The sequence below is a fragment of the Culex quinquefasciatus genome, chromosome 1 (assembly GCF_015732765.1).
Source record: "Culex quinquefasciatus strain JHB chromosome 1, VPISU_Cqui_1.0_pri_paternal, whole genome shotgun sequence".
In the NCBI taxonomy this organism is placed as follows: domain Eukaryota; kingdom Metazoa; phylum Arthropoda; class Insecta; order Diptera; family Culicidae; genus Culex; species Culex quinquefasciatus.
The window spans coordinates 34,270,426-34,287,707 of NC_051861.1; the positions used below are offsets into that span (position 1 = coordinate 34,270,426).

The window sequence follows — 17,282 nt, forward strand, 5'->3', positions numbered from 1 at the left end:
CATTTCAAAAAATTGACGATGTCGAACCGTACGTTTCCGAGATATGTTTTTTTGATAATAAAAACTTAGTTTTTCGACGCGCCACGCGTAGGAACAGGAAAATAACGAAATCGGCAAAAAATCAAACTTTTTTCACTAAAACTGCGATAACTTTAAAATTTCAGCGATGACCTTACATGTTAGTCATCTTTTGCACCGATAGCGAAAGTCTTAGAGGTTCAAAGTAAATCATTTTTCAGGAAAAAAGTTACGATGTACATAAAAAGATAAAAAATAATAATCGCTGTTTTGGAAATCGGAAAAAAGTCACTGACAGTATAACTCTTCCAACAAATAACAAATCTGTTACTAAGAACTCAACACGCGCATTTTGTTTATAACTAAGTACAAACAAATCAAGAGTTGCATTTAAAATAATTGAAACTGACAAAAAAGTTGCAACTTATTTTAAAATAATCATTGAATATGTTAAATATATTTATTATATTAATTTCACTATTTCTCTACTAACATCTGATAATGTTGATCCTTGACAAACTTTTTTGATATTGTTGCAAATAATCGTTGAACAAGTCTCAAGCTTTTAGTACCATAAAAGTTTTATTTTTAAAATATTATGAAAAAAAAAAATCAAAATTAAGTATTATTCAACCGGTAAGAATTTTCTCATACTGTATGTCTACACCTCTACACCAATATGACGGAAGGTGATTTTCTTTGCAAATCAAAGCACCTTAAAAAATTTCTATCGAAAGGTAGCTTAAAGGTCCTTTTGAAATATCCGTGACCTAGAAAATAATTTACCTGTGGATATTAGCTTTTCATCCAATTTTAAGTTTTTTCATATATTTTGATGGAGGCGCACGATCATTCATAAAGCTTCGTCATAGGTGAAAATTCAAGAAGCATCGCTCGCCTCCTTTTAACCTTCCCTTGGTATTAAATAAAATCACACATAAGGTATTGGGGTCCTTTTCGACCCCAAACTTTAAAAAATCGTCAAAAATCCAGTTTTTGACCGATTCCGGTTCTTTAGGTCACAATTGAAAGCTTAGAACGTCTTCTTTACGAAACTGACCTAAAAACCCGGATTTGGTCACTGTGGCCTCCAGGAATCGGCTACAACCGAAAAAAGGCCTTTTTGAGACCCCAAATTTGACGACCTGTATCTCCGGCAAACTTCAACCAATCAGGATGCTTTGAATTGCATTCGACAGATACATACCTGTACTTTGACCACAAATATTAATATCAGGGCCAGGTGACCTACCGGTTCCGGAAATCCGGAATATCCGAAAAGTTCATATTTTACTGTTTTTCACGAATATGTGATACCAATACTCTCATGATAGTTGAAATTGATCCATAAAACTTACTTTAAACACAATACACGATTGCCAGAACCACTCTGGAGTGTTAGTGGCCACTTCCGGGTAACCTGGAACCGGTTCCCGGGTACCCGATGAACGGCCAATTTGATTTTTTTGTTGAAAACCCACACGGAACAAAATCCGGCCGGCGGATCCGAAAAATTTTCGCGATGAATTCAAAAACATTGGATGTTTTCGAAATCATGAAAAATGTTTGCGATTTTGGAAGAAATGTTTTCGCTCTTGAAACAAAATGTTTGCAAAATCGCAAACACCATGTTTACGGAGCCAATTTCTGTGCCGTCCGACGCAGCCAATGCGTTACGCTGTCAAAATCAGCCGCTCGCGCAAAAATAAACAAACAGAAATAGCGAACATAACCATTTCGTCGGTGTTTGTTTTTGCTGCACCGCAGTCATTTTCTTTTTGTCTGAAAATCGGGAGTGTGATTTGTATCCGGCCGAGCCAAGCCCCGTCGGCGATCTGATGCCCAATCCGGCCCGTCGCAAGAAGAAGATTGTCTACACGAAATCGGTCGTGGATGATAAGAAAGCTGCAGCTGTCGCCGATCGGCGATAACACGATTTCCGGCATCGAAAAGTCAAAATAATCCAGACCGACGAAGCAGATTACGGTCATGCTGCCGAGCATCATCTTTCCAGAGACTGAGCCAGCTCAAGAAGCTGGAATGACGATGACGTGTAGGAGCTGCCGGAAGCTGTAAGGAATCCTCCAAGGCGGAAGTTTTTTCGCGGAAAGTGCTCCATTCTCTTCAGCCTGGCCTAGCTTCCTGTTCCTCCTCCATCTGTGTGATTTTGGCCGCGCAACCTCGAATAAAATTCGACTTGTTTTGTGCGTTTGCGCCCCCTGAGCGCTCGGCCAAATGCCGAACTACAACCTTCTCAAACAGCTCCACAAGCCGGATGGATTTTGGAAAGAACAACGTCCTGTGAATTACTACTGCCGCGGTACACGACATTTCACCTTTTAACTGCTTGAAAAATATCTAAATCTCCTTGTTTTCGCAGATGATTTCCACCAGAAGGAGGCCAAAACAAGCATCGGCTGGTGCCGGAGCCAAAAACACACGACGACCAGCACCGGGACGACCAGAGCGAAAAACATTCAGAATACGGGAGTAGGAACGGACTTTAGGCAAACACAAAAACCTGCTGAACCTTGGATACAGATGCCTCGAAGATCAACAAACGACTCGCAAGTCAAACAGATGACTCACGTCGGAGATTGTGAACTGCGGGACAGAAACGCGTCGAGCACGTCAAGGGCAGGAACCCAAAAAGATGAACCATTGGCTCCAACATGGAACGGATTGTCCAGTGATGGCGAGATTGCGTGCTTCGGTATGTCCAAGTTCCAATAAGTGACCGCTAAATCCATGCGTGTGTTTCACGAAACCGGTGGAGAGATACCTATCACGTCAAGTAAGAAAATAACACGACCCAAAATAATTTGCTACATTCCAAAGTTTCAGCATTACAAAGATTCAATTTTTTAAAAAAACTTATTTTTAATTTTATCTTCCAGAATTTTTTAATTTGATTTATTTATTTTTATTTTGGATTTATTTTGCACTTAAAACTAATAATTATCACTTAACTTTAAATTTTAACACAAACACAAAAAAAGAACAATGACCTTATGAAAATAATTACAGAATCAGTTGTTTTTTTTTAGTTCAAAGATACAGTACTTGTTATGAAACTGGAAGTTGTTGAAGTGGACTGTTTTTAAGCTGTGCCCTCGATAACTGGGCTGCAGTAAAAAAAATGTTAAAATACAACAACAAAGCGAATTGATTATACACATTTATACAACTCGATGCCCCTGTGCTCTCTTATGCTAACTGGATAGAAATTCCAACAAGCTTAGGCATCAAATTATAGAAATTATCAAAAAAAAATGATTTAAATTTATCAGAAATTTAGTTTTTTTATAGAAATTTAAAGAAAAGATTAAAAATCTTGAAATTTAAAAAATATACATAGAAAAAAAGGCATTAAAATATAATATGAATATAAAAATTAAATAAAAAAAATATAAAAAAAAATCTGAAATTTAGAAAACCTTAAAAAATTGAGAAATCTGCGAAACTCAAAAAATAATTAGGAAAACAAGAATTTAAAGAAATTTAAGCACTTTAATCAATTTAAGAAATTTTAAAAAATGAGAAATTTAAGAAATTAAAAAAAGTAAGAAATTTAAAAAAATTAAGAAATTTAATAAATTTTCAGAAATTTAAGAAATTTTAGAAATTGAAAAAAATTAAGAAATTAAAGAAATTTAAGAAATTAAAGAAGTTAAAGAAATTAAAGAAATTAAAGAAATTTAAGAAATTTAAGAAATTTAAGAAATTTGAGAAATTTAAGAAATTTAAGAAATTTAAGAAATTTAAGAAATTTAAGAAATTTAAGAAATTTAAGAAATTTAAGAAATTTAAGAAATTTAAGAAATTTAAGAAATTTAAGAAATTTAAGAAATTTAAGAAATTTAAGAAATTTAAGAAATTTAAGAAATTTAAGAAATTTAAGAAATTTAAGAAATTTAAGAAATTTAAGAAATTTAAGAAATTTAAGAAATTTAAGAAATTTAAGAAATTTAAGAAATTTAAGAAATTTAAGAAATTTAAGAAATTTAAGAAATTTAAGAAATTTAAGAAATTTAAGAAATTTAAGAAATTTAAGAAATTTAAGAAATTTAAGAAATTTAAGAAATTTAAGAAATTTAAGAAATTTAAGAAATTTAAGAAATTTAAGAAATTTAAGAAATTTAAGAAATTTAAGAAATTTAAGAAATTTAAGAAATTTAAGAAATTTAAGAAATTTAAGAAATTTAAGAAATTTAAGAAATTTAAGAAATTTAAGAAATTTAAGAAATTTAAGAAATTTAAGAAATTTAAGAAATTTAAGAAATTTAAGAAATTTAAGAAATTTAAGAAATTTAAGAAATTTAAGAAATTTAAGAAATTTAAGAAATTTAAGAAATTTAAGAAATTTAAGAAATTTAAGAAATTTAAGAAATTTAAGAAATTTAAGAAATTTAAGAAATTTAAGAAATTTAAGAAATTTAAGAAATTTAAGAAATTTAAGAAATTTAAGAAATTTAAGAAATTTAAGAAATTTAAGAAATTTAAGAAATTTAAGAAATTTAAGAAATTTAAGAAATTTAAGAAATTTAAGAAATTTAAGAAATTTAAGAAATTTAAGAAATTTAAGAAATTTAAGAAATTTAAGAAATTTAAGAAATTTAAAAATTTAAGAAATTTAAGAAATTTAAGAAATTTAAGAAATTTAAGAAATTTAAGAAATTTAAGAAATTTAAGAAATTTAAGAAATTTAAGAAATTTAAGAAATTTAAGAAATTTAAGAAATTTAAGAAATTTAAGAAATTTAAGAAATTTAAGAAATTTAAGAAATTTAAGAAATTTAAGAAATTTAAGAAATTTAAGAAATTTAAGAAATTTAAGAAATTTAAGAAATTTAAGAAATTTTAGAAATTTAAGAAATTTAAGAAATTTAAGAAATTTAAGAAATTTAAGAAATTTAAGAAATTTAAGAAATTTAAGAAATTTAAGAAATTTAAGAAATTTAAGAAATTTAAGAAATTTAAGAAATTTAAGAAATTTAAGAAATTTAAGAAATTTAAGAAATTTAAGAAATTTAAAAATTTAAGAAATTTAAGAAATTTAAGAAATTTAAGAAATTTAAGAAATTTAAGAAATTTAAGAAATTTAAGAAATTTAAGAAATTTAAGAAATTTAAGAAATTTAAGAAATTTAAGAAATTTTAGAAATTTAAGAAATTTAAGAAATTTAAGAAATTTAAGAAACTTAAGAAATTTAAGAAATTTTACAAATTTTAGAAATTTTTAAAATTTTTAGAAATTTTAGAAATTTTAGAAATTTTAGATATTTTAAAAATTTTAGAAATTTTAGAAATTTAAGAAATTTTAGAAATTTAAGAAATTTTAGAAATTTTAGAAATTTTAGAAATTTAAGAAATTTAAGAAATTTAAGAAATTTAAGAAATTTAAGAAATTTAAGAAATTTAAGAAATTTAAGAAATTTAAGAAATTTAAGAAATTTAAGAAATTTAAGAAATTTAAGAAATTTAAGAAATTTAAGAAATTTAAGAAATTTAAGAAATTTAAGAAATTTAAGAAATTTTAGAAATTTAAGAAATTTAAGAAATTTAAGAAATTTAAGAAATTTAAGAAATTTAAGAAATTTAAGAAATTTAAGAAATTTAAGAAATTTAAGAATTTAAGAAATTTAAGAAATTTAAGAAATTTAAGAAATTTAAGAAATTTAAGAAATTTAAGAAATTTAAGAAATTTAAGAAATTTAAGAAATTTAAGAAATTTAAAAATTTAAGAAATTTAAGAAATTTAAGAAATTTAAGAAATTTAAGAAATTTAAGAAATTTAAGAAATTTAAGAAATTTAAGAAATTTAAGAAATTTAAGAAATTTAAGAAATTTAAGAAATTTTAGAAATTTAAGAAATTTAAGAAATTTAAGAAATTTAAGAAACTTAAGAAATTTAAGAAATTTTACAAATTTTAGAAATTTTTAAAATTTTTAGAAATTTTAGAAATTTTAGAAATTTTAGATATTTTAAAAATTTTAGAAATTTTAGAAATTTAAGAAATTTTAGAAATTTAAGAAATTTTAGAAATTTTAGAAATTTTAGAAATTTTAGAAATTTTAGAAATTTTAGAAATTTTAGAAATTTTAGAAATTTTAGAAATTTTAGAAATTTTAGAAATTTTAGAAATTTTAGAATTTTTAGAAAATTTTAGAAATTTTAGAAAATTTTAGAAATTTTAGAAAATTTTAGAAATTTTAGAAAATTCTAGAAATTTTAAAAATTTTAGAAATTTTAGAAATTTTAGAAATTTTAGAAATTTTAGAAATTTTAGAAATTTTAAAATTTTAGAAATTTTAGAAATTTTAGAAATTTTAGAAATTTTAGAAATTTTAGAAATTTTAGAAATTTTAGAAATTTAAGAAATTTTAGAAATTTTAGAAATTTAAGAAATTTAAGAAATTTTAGAAATTTTAGAAATTTAAGAAATTTAAGAAATTTAAGAAATTTAAGAAATTTAAGAAATTTAAGAAATTTAAGAAATTTAAGAAATTTAAGAAATTTATGAAATTTAAGAAATTTAAGAAATTTAAGAAATTTAAGAAATTTAAGAAATTTAAGAAATTTAAGAAATTTAAGAAATTTAAGAAATTTAAGAAATTTAAGAAATTTAAGAAATTTAAGAAATTTAAGAAATTTAAGAAATTTAAGAAATTTAAGAAATTTAAGAAATTTAAGAAATTTAAGAAATTTAAGAAATTTAAGAAATTTAAGAAATTTAAGAAATTTAAGAAATTTAAGAAATTTAAGAAATTTAAGAAATTTAAGAAATTTAAGAAATTTAAGAAATTTAAGAAATTTAAGAAATTTAAGAAATTTAAGAAATTTAAGAAAATTAAGAAATTTAAGAAATTTAAGAAATTTTAGAAATTTTACAAATTTTAGAAATTTTTAAAAATTTTAGAAATTTTAGAAATTTTAGAAATTTTAGAAATTTAAGAAATTTAAGAAATTTAAGAAATTTAAGAAAATTAAGAAATTTAAGAAATTTAAGAAATTTTAGAAATTTTACAAATTTTAGAAATTTTTAAAAATTTTAGAAATTTAAGAAATTTAAGAAATTTAAGAAATTTAAGAAATTTAAGAAATTTAAGAAATTTAAGAAATTTAAGAAATTTAAGAAATTTAAGAAATTTAAGAAATTTAAGAAATTTAAGAAATTTAAGAAATTTAAGAAATTTAAGAAATTTAAGAAATTTAAGAAATTTAAGAAATTTAAGAAATTTAAGAAATTTAAGAAATTTAAAAATTTAAGAAATTTAAGAAATTTAAGAAATTTAAGAAATTTAAGAAATTTAAGAAATTTAAGAAATTTAAGAAATTTAAGAAATTTAAGAAATTTAAGAAATTTAAGAAATTTAAGAAATTTTAGAAATTTAAGAAATTTAAGAAATTTAAGAAATTTAAGAAACTTAAGAAATTTAAAATTTTACAAATTTTAGAAATTTTAAAATTTTAGAAATTTTAGAAATTTTAGAAATTTTAGATATTTTAAAATTTTAGAAATTTTAGAAATTTAAGAAATTTTAGAAATTTAAGAAATTTTAGAAATTTTAGAAATTTTAGAAATTTAAGAAATTTAAGAAATTTAAGAAATTTAAGAAATTTAAGAAATTTAAGAAATTTAAGAAATTTAAGAAATTTAAGAAATTTAAGAAATTTAAGAAATTTAAGAAATTTAAGAAATTTAAGAAATTTAAGAAATTTAAGAAATTTAAGAAATTTAAGAAATTTAAGAAATTTAAGAAATTTAAGAAATTTAAGAAATTTAAGAAATTTAAGAAATTTAAGAAATTTAAGAAATTTAAGAAATTTAAGAAATTTAAGAAATTTAAGAAATTTAAGAATTTTAAGAAATTTAAGAAATTTAAGAAATTTAAGAAATTTAAGAAATTTAAGAAATTTAAAAAATTTAAGAAATTTAAGAAATTTAAGAAATTTAAGAAATTTAAGAAATTTAAGAAATTTAAGAAATTTAAGAAATTTAAGAAATTTAAGAAATTTAAGAAATTTAAGAAATTTAAGAAATTTAAGAAATTTAAGAAATTTTAGAAATTTAAGAAATTTAAGAAATTTAAGAAATTTAAGAAACTTAAGAAATTTAAGAAATTTTACAAATTTTAGAAATTTTTAAAATTTTTAGAAATTTTAGAAATTTTAGAAATTTTAGATATTTTAAAAATTTTAGAAATTTTAGAAATTTAAGAAATTTTAGAAATTTAAGAAATTTTAGAAATTTTAGAAATTTTAGAAATTTTAGAAATTTTAGAAATTTTAGAAATTTTAGAAATTTTAGAAATTTTAGAAATTTTAGAATTTTTAGAAAATTTTAGAAATTTTAGAAAATTTTAGAAATTTTAGAAAATTTTAGAAATTTTAGAAAATTCTAGAAATTTTAAAAATTTTAGAAATTTTAGAAATTTTAGAAATTTTAGAAATTTTAGAAATTTTAGAAATTTTAGAAATTTTAAAATTTTAGAAATTTTAGAAATTTTAGAAATTTTAGAAATTTTAGAAATTTTAGAAATTTTAGAAATTTTAGAAATTTAAGAAATTTTAGAAATTTTAGAAATTTAAGAAATTTAAGAAATTTTAGAAATTTTAGAAATTTAAGAAATTTAAGAAATTTAAGAAATTTAAGAAATTTAAGAAATTTAAGAAATTTAAGAAATTTAAGAAATTTAAGAAATTTAAGAAATTTATGAAATTTAAGAAATTTAAGAAATTTAAGAAATTTAAGAAATTTAAGAAATTTAAGAAATTTAAGAAATTTAAGAAATTTAAGAAATTTAAGAAATTTAAGAAATTTAAGAAATTTAAGAAATTTAAGAAATTTAAGAAATTTAAGAAATTTAAGAAATTTAAGAAATTTAAGAAATTTAAGAAATTTAAGAAATTTAAGAAATTTAAGAAATTTAAGAAATTTAAGAAATTTAAGAAATTTAAGAAATTTAAGAAATTTAAGAAATTTAAGAAATTTAAGAAATTTAAGAAATTTAAGAAATTTAAGAAAATTAAGAAATTTAAGAAATTTAAGAAATTTTAGAAATTTTACAAATTTTAGAAATTTTTAAAAATTTTAGAAATTTTAGAAATTTTAGAAATTTTAGAAATTTTAGAAATTTCTGAAATTTTAAAAATTTTAGAAATTTTAGAAATTTTAGAAATTTTAGAAATTTTAGAAATTTTAGAAATTTTAGAAATTTTAGAAATTTTAGAAATTTAAGAAATTTTAGAAATTTTAGAAATTTAAGAAATTTTAGAAATTTTAGAAATTTTAAAAATTTTAGAAATTTTAAAAATTTTAGAAATTTTAGAAATTTTAGAAATTTTAGAAATTTTAGAAATTTTAGAAATTTTAGAAATTTTAGAAATTTTAGAAATTTTAGAAATTTTAGAAATTTTAGAAATTTTAGAAATTTTAGAAATTTTAGAAATTTTAGAAATTTTAGAAATTTTAAAAATTTAGAAATTTTAGAAATTTTAGAAATTTTAGAAATTTTAGAAATTTTAGAAATTTTAGAAATTTTAGAAATTTTAGAAATTTTAGAAATTTTAGAAATTTTAGAAATTTTAGAAATTTTAGAAATTTTAGAAATTTTAGAAATTTTAGAAATTTTAGAAATTTTAGAAATTTTAGAAATTTTAGAAATTTTTGAAATTTTAGAAATTTTAGAAATTTTAGAAATTTTAGAAATTTTAGAAATTTTAGAAATTTTAGAAATTTTAGAAATTTTAGAAATTTTAGAAATTTTAGAAATTTTAGAAATTTTAGAAATTTTAGAAATTTTAGAAATTTTAGAAATTTTAGAAATTTTAGAAATTTTAGAAATTTTAGAAATTCTAGAAATTTTAAAAATTTTAGAAATTTTAGAAATTTTAGAAATTTTAGAAATTTTAGAATTTTTAGAAATTTTAGAAATTTTAGAAAATTTTAAAAATTTTAGAAAATTTTAGAAATTTTAAAAATTTTAGAAATTTTAGAAATTTTAGAAATTTTAGAAATTTTAGAAATTTCAGAAATTTTAGAAATTTTAGAAATTTTAGAAATTTTAGAAATTTTAGAAATTTTAGAAATTTTAGAAATTTTAGAAATTTTAGAAATTTTAGAAATTTTAGAAATTTTAGAAATTTTAGAAATTTTAGAAATTTAGAAATTTTAGAAATTTTAGAAATTTTAGAAATTTTAGAAATTTTAGAAATTTTAGAAATTTTAGAAATTTTAGAAATTTTAGAAATTTTAGAAATTTTAGAAATTTTAGAAATTTTAGAAATTTTAGAAATTTTAGAAATTTTAGAAATTTTAGAAATTTTAGAAATTTTAGAAATTTTAGAAATTTTAGAAATTTTAGAAATTTTAGAAATTTTAGAAATTTTAGAAATTTTAGAAATTTTAGAAATTTTAGAAATTTTAGAAATTTTAGAAATTTTAGAAATTTTAGAAATTTTAGAAATTTTAGAAATTTTAGAAATTTTAGATATTTTAGAAATTTTAGAAATTTTAGAAATTTTAGAAATTTTAGAAATTTTAGAAATTTTAGAAATTTTAGAATTTTAGAATTTTAGAATTTTAGAATTTTAGAATTTTAGAATTTTAGAATTTTAGAATTCTAGAATTTTAGAATTTTAGAATTTTAGAATTTTAGAATTTTAGAATTTTAGAATTTTAGAATTTTAGAATTTTAGAATTTTAGAATTTTAGAATTTTAGAATTTTAGAATTTTAGAATTTTAGAATTTTAGAATTTTAGAATTTTAGAATTTTAGAATTTTAGAATTTTAGAATTTTAGAATTTTAGAATTTTAGAATTTTAGAATTTTAGAATTTTAGAATTTTAGAATTTTAGAATTTTAGAATTTTAGAATTTTAGAATTTTAGAATTTTAGAATTTTAGAATTTTAGAATTTTAGAATTTTAGAATTTTAGAATTTTAGAATTTGAATTTTAGAATTTTAGAATTTTAGAATTTTAGAATTTTAGAATTTTAGAATTTTAGAATTTTAGAATTTTAGAATTTTAGAATTTTAGAATTTTAGAATTTTAGAATTTTAGAATTTTAGAATTTTAGAATTTTAGAATTTTAGAATTTTAGAATTTTAGAATTTTAGAATTTTAGAATTTTAGAATTTTAGAATTTTAGAATTTTAGAATTTTAGAATTTTAGAATTTTAGAATTTTAGAATTTTAGAATTTTAGAATTTTAGAATTTTAGAATTTTAGAATTTTAGAATTTTAGAATTTTAGAATTTTAGAATTTAGAATTTTAGAATTTTAGAATTTTAGAATTTTAGAATTTTAGAATTTTAGAATTTTAGAATTTTAGAATTTTAGAATTTTAGAATTTTAGAATTTTAGAATTTTAGAATTTTAGAATTTTAGAATTTTAGAATTTTAGAATTTTAGAATTTTAGAATTTTAGAATTTTAGAATTTTAGAATTTTTATTTTCAAACTCAGAAAAACGGTATCGAGATTTTTAAATTTATATTTCTGATAATTTTCAAGAGTCAAGAAACGATAATTGTTTTTTATGTGTTCTTTTTCGCAGCCTCCCTTAGCGATTGCAGCGTGAGTTCAGCAAACGTCTTAACAAGTCTGACTGCTGGCGTAGATTCTGTCCCGCCAACAGGGCGTACAAAAGGAGGGAACCCGTTCAAGGTGGATGGTCTTCTCTGGGAGGCCGCTCCGCTCAAGTCGATCCTCGAGGTGGAGGTCGCATTTGGAATCGCGATGGTGGCGCTCTGCTTGGGCATCATGTGGCGCCAGATGCTCCAGAGTTAATCGAGCTCCGTCTGCACCAGGACCTTTCCCGAAGGCACAAAGAGGAAAAAAATAACCTCTAAAACAAGGAGAACTTCCAGCGGTACGTGAATCCGTTTAGGGGAAACGCGAAGCGCTTCGCGATGCCATGGAACCGAGTCTTTATCCGGCCCCAGAAATCAACATGATCGCCGGCCCGAGCACGCTGCACCGTTCTCAGCAGCTCCTCTATCCGGGTGGCCATGCCGCCGACGTCACCGAGTACATGAAGGATCTGGACAAGGCGGATGCTGTCGACCGAAATTCACACACCCTGCTGCACGAAACGCAAACCGCCGACGTCATCTTCATCTCGAAGAGCAAGAGGAGCATCAAAGAATGTACGGCGGCCACGCCTCCTTCTTCTACTGCTAGCACCGAACACACGTCACGGGAAGCAATGTACTAACGGCGGCAACGGGGCCCAGCAATTCCCAGCTGCATCACGGACATCGAAGCCGGTTTGTCTGCCAGATCAGGAGAATAGGCTCGTTCGAACCGCCACCGCTTGGTCCGTGTTTTTGACAAAGCTTTCAAAAGCAACACACAACTCGATAGATCTAGAACTCCGTAGTAAACCACTTGCGCAAATTGTTTGGTTTGTTTTTGAAATAAAATAAAGAAATAAAAATCGGGGAACTCTTCTTCTTCTTCTTCTTATTTCCATCCAAATTTCGAACAGCAACGGTCAATTCAAAAGGTAAATATTGAAGTGGCTGCGTGCTGCGTGCTTTGCCGGGCTAGGCGTTACTGCGTTACGTTTGCGAAATCGGGGAAACTGGTTTGCGATATTGGAAGCAATGTTTCCTGCTGACGGGTGGAAACCGAGATTTGCGATTTCTAGAGCAAATCGGAAGCAAAGTTTGCGATTCCGCAAACCGGATTTTGTTCCGTGGCATCATGTTTGTTTGTTTGTTTGTTGCATGTTGCATATCAAACTTCATGAAATTGAAAGATATGTTCATCTTTGATAATGCCGTTAATCGCTGAGCCATCCTGACCAATCTGGAACCGGTTACCGGTGGCGCCTTGGGGACACTTCCGGAATATGAGATAAACCCTATCATCCGACATATCAAACTTCATGAAATTGAAAGATATATCAATTTACGGTCATGCAATTGTTCGCTAACCCTTTCTGGCCAATCTGGAACCGGTAACCGATGGCCCCTTGGGGACACTTCCGGAATATAAGAGAAACCCTATCATCCGACGTATCAAACTTCATTAAATTGAAATATATGTCAATCTACAGTCATGCCGTTGTTCGCTGACCCATCCTGGCCAATCTGGAACCGGTTACCGGTGGCCCCATGTATAGATCATCGCTGAAATTTTCAAGTTATCGCAGTTTAAGTGAAAAAAGTCGTTTTTTCTGTTTTCGTCAATTTTCCATTTTTGCGCGTGGCGCGTCGAAAAACCAAGTTTTTTTTTCAAAAAATCGTATCTCAGAGTATCGAAAACATAACTTCACCATTGTTTGATATGTTAAGTGAAATTTTCCGAGGAATCCGATAAAAATATTTTCAGACATAGGCTCTGTGGTCCCGAGACCTTTAAAACAGCATTTTAAGTTTTCATACGACCTTTTCAAATGTTAAGCTAGATTTTTGAAACTTCTTACTTTTTTACCTAAATAGCCAAACTTATCACCTTTCTTTTGCGTCTAAGACAGCTAAAATTGGATGAAATGTCGCGGAGATATGATTTTTTGAAAAAAGTGGGTTTCGCGAAAAATGACGAAAATTGCCATTTTTGGACCACGGCGTAGGTCACCCTAATGGCCAAACACGGGTCGAATTATTTCGGCCAAGGAACCTCCAGAAAAATTTTGGGTCCTATCGGAGAACTTTTTTTTCGAATCTTTCTGTTTTCGTGGGGAATTGTTGTACATTGAAAGTTTTGAAATTGAAATAAATTAATAATACCTAGGTAAAAAATCTCAGAGGTCACAGATATCTGAAAAAGACCCCTTCAGCGTCCTTTCTATAAAGACATTTTTTAGATACATTGATGTAGTAAATGTGGCTTTTTCGACTGTGTTTGTTAATTTGAGATGGATTTTCGGCTTGCAGTCGTTGAAAGCAGCTCAAACACTTATTTGTGTACTTTATCCAACGTTTCGATTTTTATTAAATCATCTTCAGGGAAACTAGAAATTTGGTTTTTGGCTTTTCCGTTAATTTTTGTGTTTTTTGTGTATTTGTATGTGTACTTACTCGTACGTAGGTGTTCGGTTGTCTTGGTTCAGTTTTGTAAAATTTGTAAAATGTCGGTTTTGTGACGTCGAGAAAACTATAAAAATTGAATGTTTGTGCAAGTTGTTATTTTTACTGGATTTCTGGGACATTTCCACATAAGTTACGTGCATTTTGGATGGCCGCATAAACCTCCGAATATAGACCGAATTTTAGGGAAAAAAATGTGAAAAAATGAAGGATTGGGACAAAATGGACCCTTTGCCGTTTTGTGCGGTGGATGAAACCATCACCAATCGATTTCCCGGATTTTTTTTTACAAAAGAAATACTATTTTTCATACCAGGGAACCAGCCGCGTTCAATTAAGTCTGATTTTGGATTCCATTTCGCCCACTGTGCTTTGGCTCAAATTTGAGGAGGCAGATTTAGATTCAGCGGGCAAAATTCAAAGGAAAAACATTTAGTTTAATAATTTTCGAATTTCGTTACGGTGATCCCATAATTTTTTTCTATTAAAAATCAGACTTTTTTAAATAAGGATATCTCAAGTTTAAAGACAAATGTCCCTGAGATTCGTTTCTTCCGAATGCATAGTTCGCATAAAATTTGGCTTGCGTTTTTTGTGATATTTGAATTAAAAACGCGGGACCGTGGTGTGGGGGTAAGCGTGATTGTCTCTCACCCAGTCGACCTGGGTTCAATCCCAGAAGTGATGGCAAATATTGAGACGAGATTTGTCTAATCACGCCTTCCGTCGGACGGGAAGTAAATGTTGGCCCCGGACTAACCTAAAAAAAAAAGGTTAGGTCGTTAGCTCAGTCCACGTGTAGGAGTCGTCTCCCTGGGTCCTGTCCTGGTGGAGTCGCTGGTAGGCAGTTGGACTCACAATCCAAAGGTCGTCAGTTCGAATCCCGGGATGGATGGAAGCTCAGGTGTAAAAAGAGGTTTGCAATTGCCTCAACAATCAAGCCTTCGGACGCCTAGTTTCGAGTAGGAATCTCGCAATCGAGAACGCCAAGGCAATGCTGTAGAGCGAATAATTTGATTTTGAATTAAATATCTTAAATTGCTTTAGCTTTTGATCAAATAGTCCAGGATTATTTTCTAAATAAAATGTTTGTTTTTTTTTAGAACTGCCCCTGATCGCATAAATGTCCCATATACATTTTCATCGATTTCGAGTTATTTATGTAGTTTGGTTCAAAATTGTGTGCTCTTTCGAAAGAGCCTATAACATCCAGTACTTTGTTCTAGATATTAGGAGGAGCTTGCTGTTTTTGCATATGGGACATTTATGCGAACATGGGCAGTAAAGTGCTCAGAACATCACTTTGCTCTTATATGTAACCCTAAATTGTTTGCTCCAATGATATTGACAAAATTAGTCAACGTTGTTTAGACCATGATTCTTAACGAAGCCTAAAGTTTTCTCCCTGGACTTTATTCCTAGATCTGGAAATCGATTCTAGATGGTTCTCATCTGTTCTTATCAGAAAGATTTTGATGAAAAAAATAAGTATAAAAAATAGAAACTGACACCAAGATAATTATCTATTTCAGACAATAAATCCGCACTTTTCACCTAGCCAGCCGATCGGTCCCATCTGTCTAGAGGTATAACAGCAGCGCAATTTACAACTCGCAAGATTTAGGTCTAGCCCACCGCCACCATCGTCACTTCATCAGGCAGCACGCTCGATGAAAGGGGGCAGCAACTTTTCACCCTCCAGAGTTGAAGAGCGGCTTTGGCTGAAAATGAAGCGAAAACTTAAAATGCTCAACATTTATCAGTGCGCACGAGAAGATGCTTCCGGGAAGGCAAAACAGAAAATGCTCAAATTTCTTTCAACAGCGAAAACTAAGAAATGCTCCACGAGTTGAGTTTCGCCAAATGAAAAATGAATGAACGGACAGGTGCAAAAGGTGCTCTCTGCGTTACAAAAGCCCCGGAAGCGTTCCAGATGTGGAGGAAGAAGAAGACGGGTGAGAAATGTTCAAACTTATCAACACTCTAAAGAAGGTTGGAAAAGAGGGCAGGGGGGTCTGGCAACACTGTTTTAAAATTTTGAAGAGTTACAACTCCAGAGTTCGAAGAACGGATGTTCGAAGACTTCGACAAATAGTCAGAAACTGTAATGGGGGGTGGTGACCAGGGGGAGGGGGCACCAGGTGAACTCCTGGTTCTCTCCCTTCCTCTCAAGCGAGCGGACGAGGGCCAAGAGAATCGCGCGAAAGGTGATAATAAATGGGGAAAGTTTTTTCGGAAATTAGTTTTCTCATAAGTTATATTGTGAAGTAAATTTCTGGCGCTCGTTGTATTAATTCCTAGTTACGGGGGTTCTGGGAGGACTGACTGTCCAAGAGTTCATTACTTTCGGATGGGATGAATTATGTATTGGATGAGTAATGACGTGGGCACGGTGCGGTGGGACCAGTGGTTCCGTTCAAAATCGAAGGCCATTTCTTCCCACAGATCGCACAACCCATTGGGACAGATAACACCAACGCCTGGAACTATTTCGCTGTACATTGGCGCATCGCCTTGAACCATGTTTTCACCAATGATTGAAAGTTCCTTATGTAGTGGATTGTTTTCCAGATCAGCGAGGAATTTGACGTCTGATTTAAGCAGATCCGCTAGAGTTTTGATTCGTTGAATTGCTGGCTTACTGGTCATGAAGGATACAATTTTGGTTTCGAACGCGTTTGACATGAAGAACATCAGGATGATCAACGATAGAAAGCAAATTTTCTCGAGTCGACCAGCTTGGTGAAGGTTGTGTCGCTCAAAGCCGCAGACAACCAACAGAATTGGATCATTATTGAAATGAGCTGGCCAACGAAATTTGACGAACTCGGATGAAACTAGGATCGTCAGCAAAAGCGTCCAAACATACCAGGAGAATGGCATCAGCAAAAGTTCAGCTATGTTCAGTGGTCTATCTTTGGGCACGGCAATTTTGTTGAAAACTGGCATGTTTGTGCAAATTTCTCGATTATATGTTTCAAACTTTAAAACCCATAAATTGTAGAACTTGACATCAATCTTTCCTTGTTTGTCCTCAAGTTGATTCAGACAGTCCCTCAAAACTGCACCTGTAACTTTATCTGTACAATTATGCTCTATTTCCAGCACATTCGTATCTAAGTATCGTGCAGTTTCCTTGAGCCACTGAAAATTCCAGTAAAATCCAAAATTTGTTGTTCCAGTGTACGTGATGTTTCGCCCCCTTCTCCAACGTCGACCAATCT

The 17,282-nt window shown here is 26.9% G+C and overlaps 2 protein-coding genes across 3 annotated transcripts in view; one reads left to right on the plus strand and one right to left on the minus strand.

The window, feature by feature from the left end:
- The window catches only part of LOC6050345, a 260,769-nt gene that overhangs the window by 14,709 nt on the left and 228,778 nt on the right, over positions 1–17,282 (minus strand). The gene's annotated exons all lie outside the window — the stretch shown is intronic.
- Positions 1,708–11,858, plus strand: LOC119765643. Of its 2 annotated transcripts, XR_005276872.1 has the most exons (3): positions 1,708–2,338; positions 2,399–2,812; positions 11,580–11,858. XR_005276872.1 is itself a non-coding variant. In XM_038249920.1 (2 exons), exons 1-2 carry the CDS (start codon positions 2,254–2,256, stop codon positions 2,749–2,751), a joined length of 438 nt encoding a protein of 145 aa, XP_038105848.1. In that variant the 5' UTR covers positions 1,708–2,253; the 3' UTR covers positions 2,752–2,824. The 2 variants fall into 2 exon arrangements, 1 of the variants encoding a protein (XP_038105848.1); XM_038249920.1 differs by lacking the exon at positions 11,580–11,858 and having other exon boundaries at positions 2,399–2,824.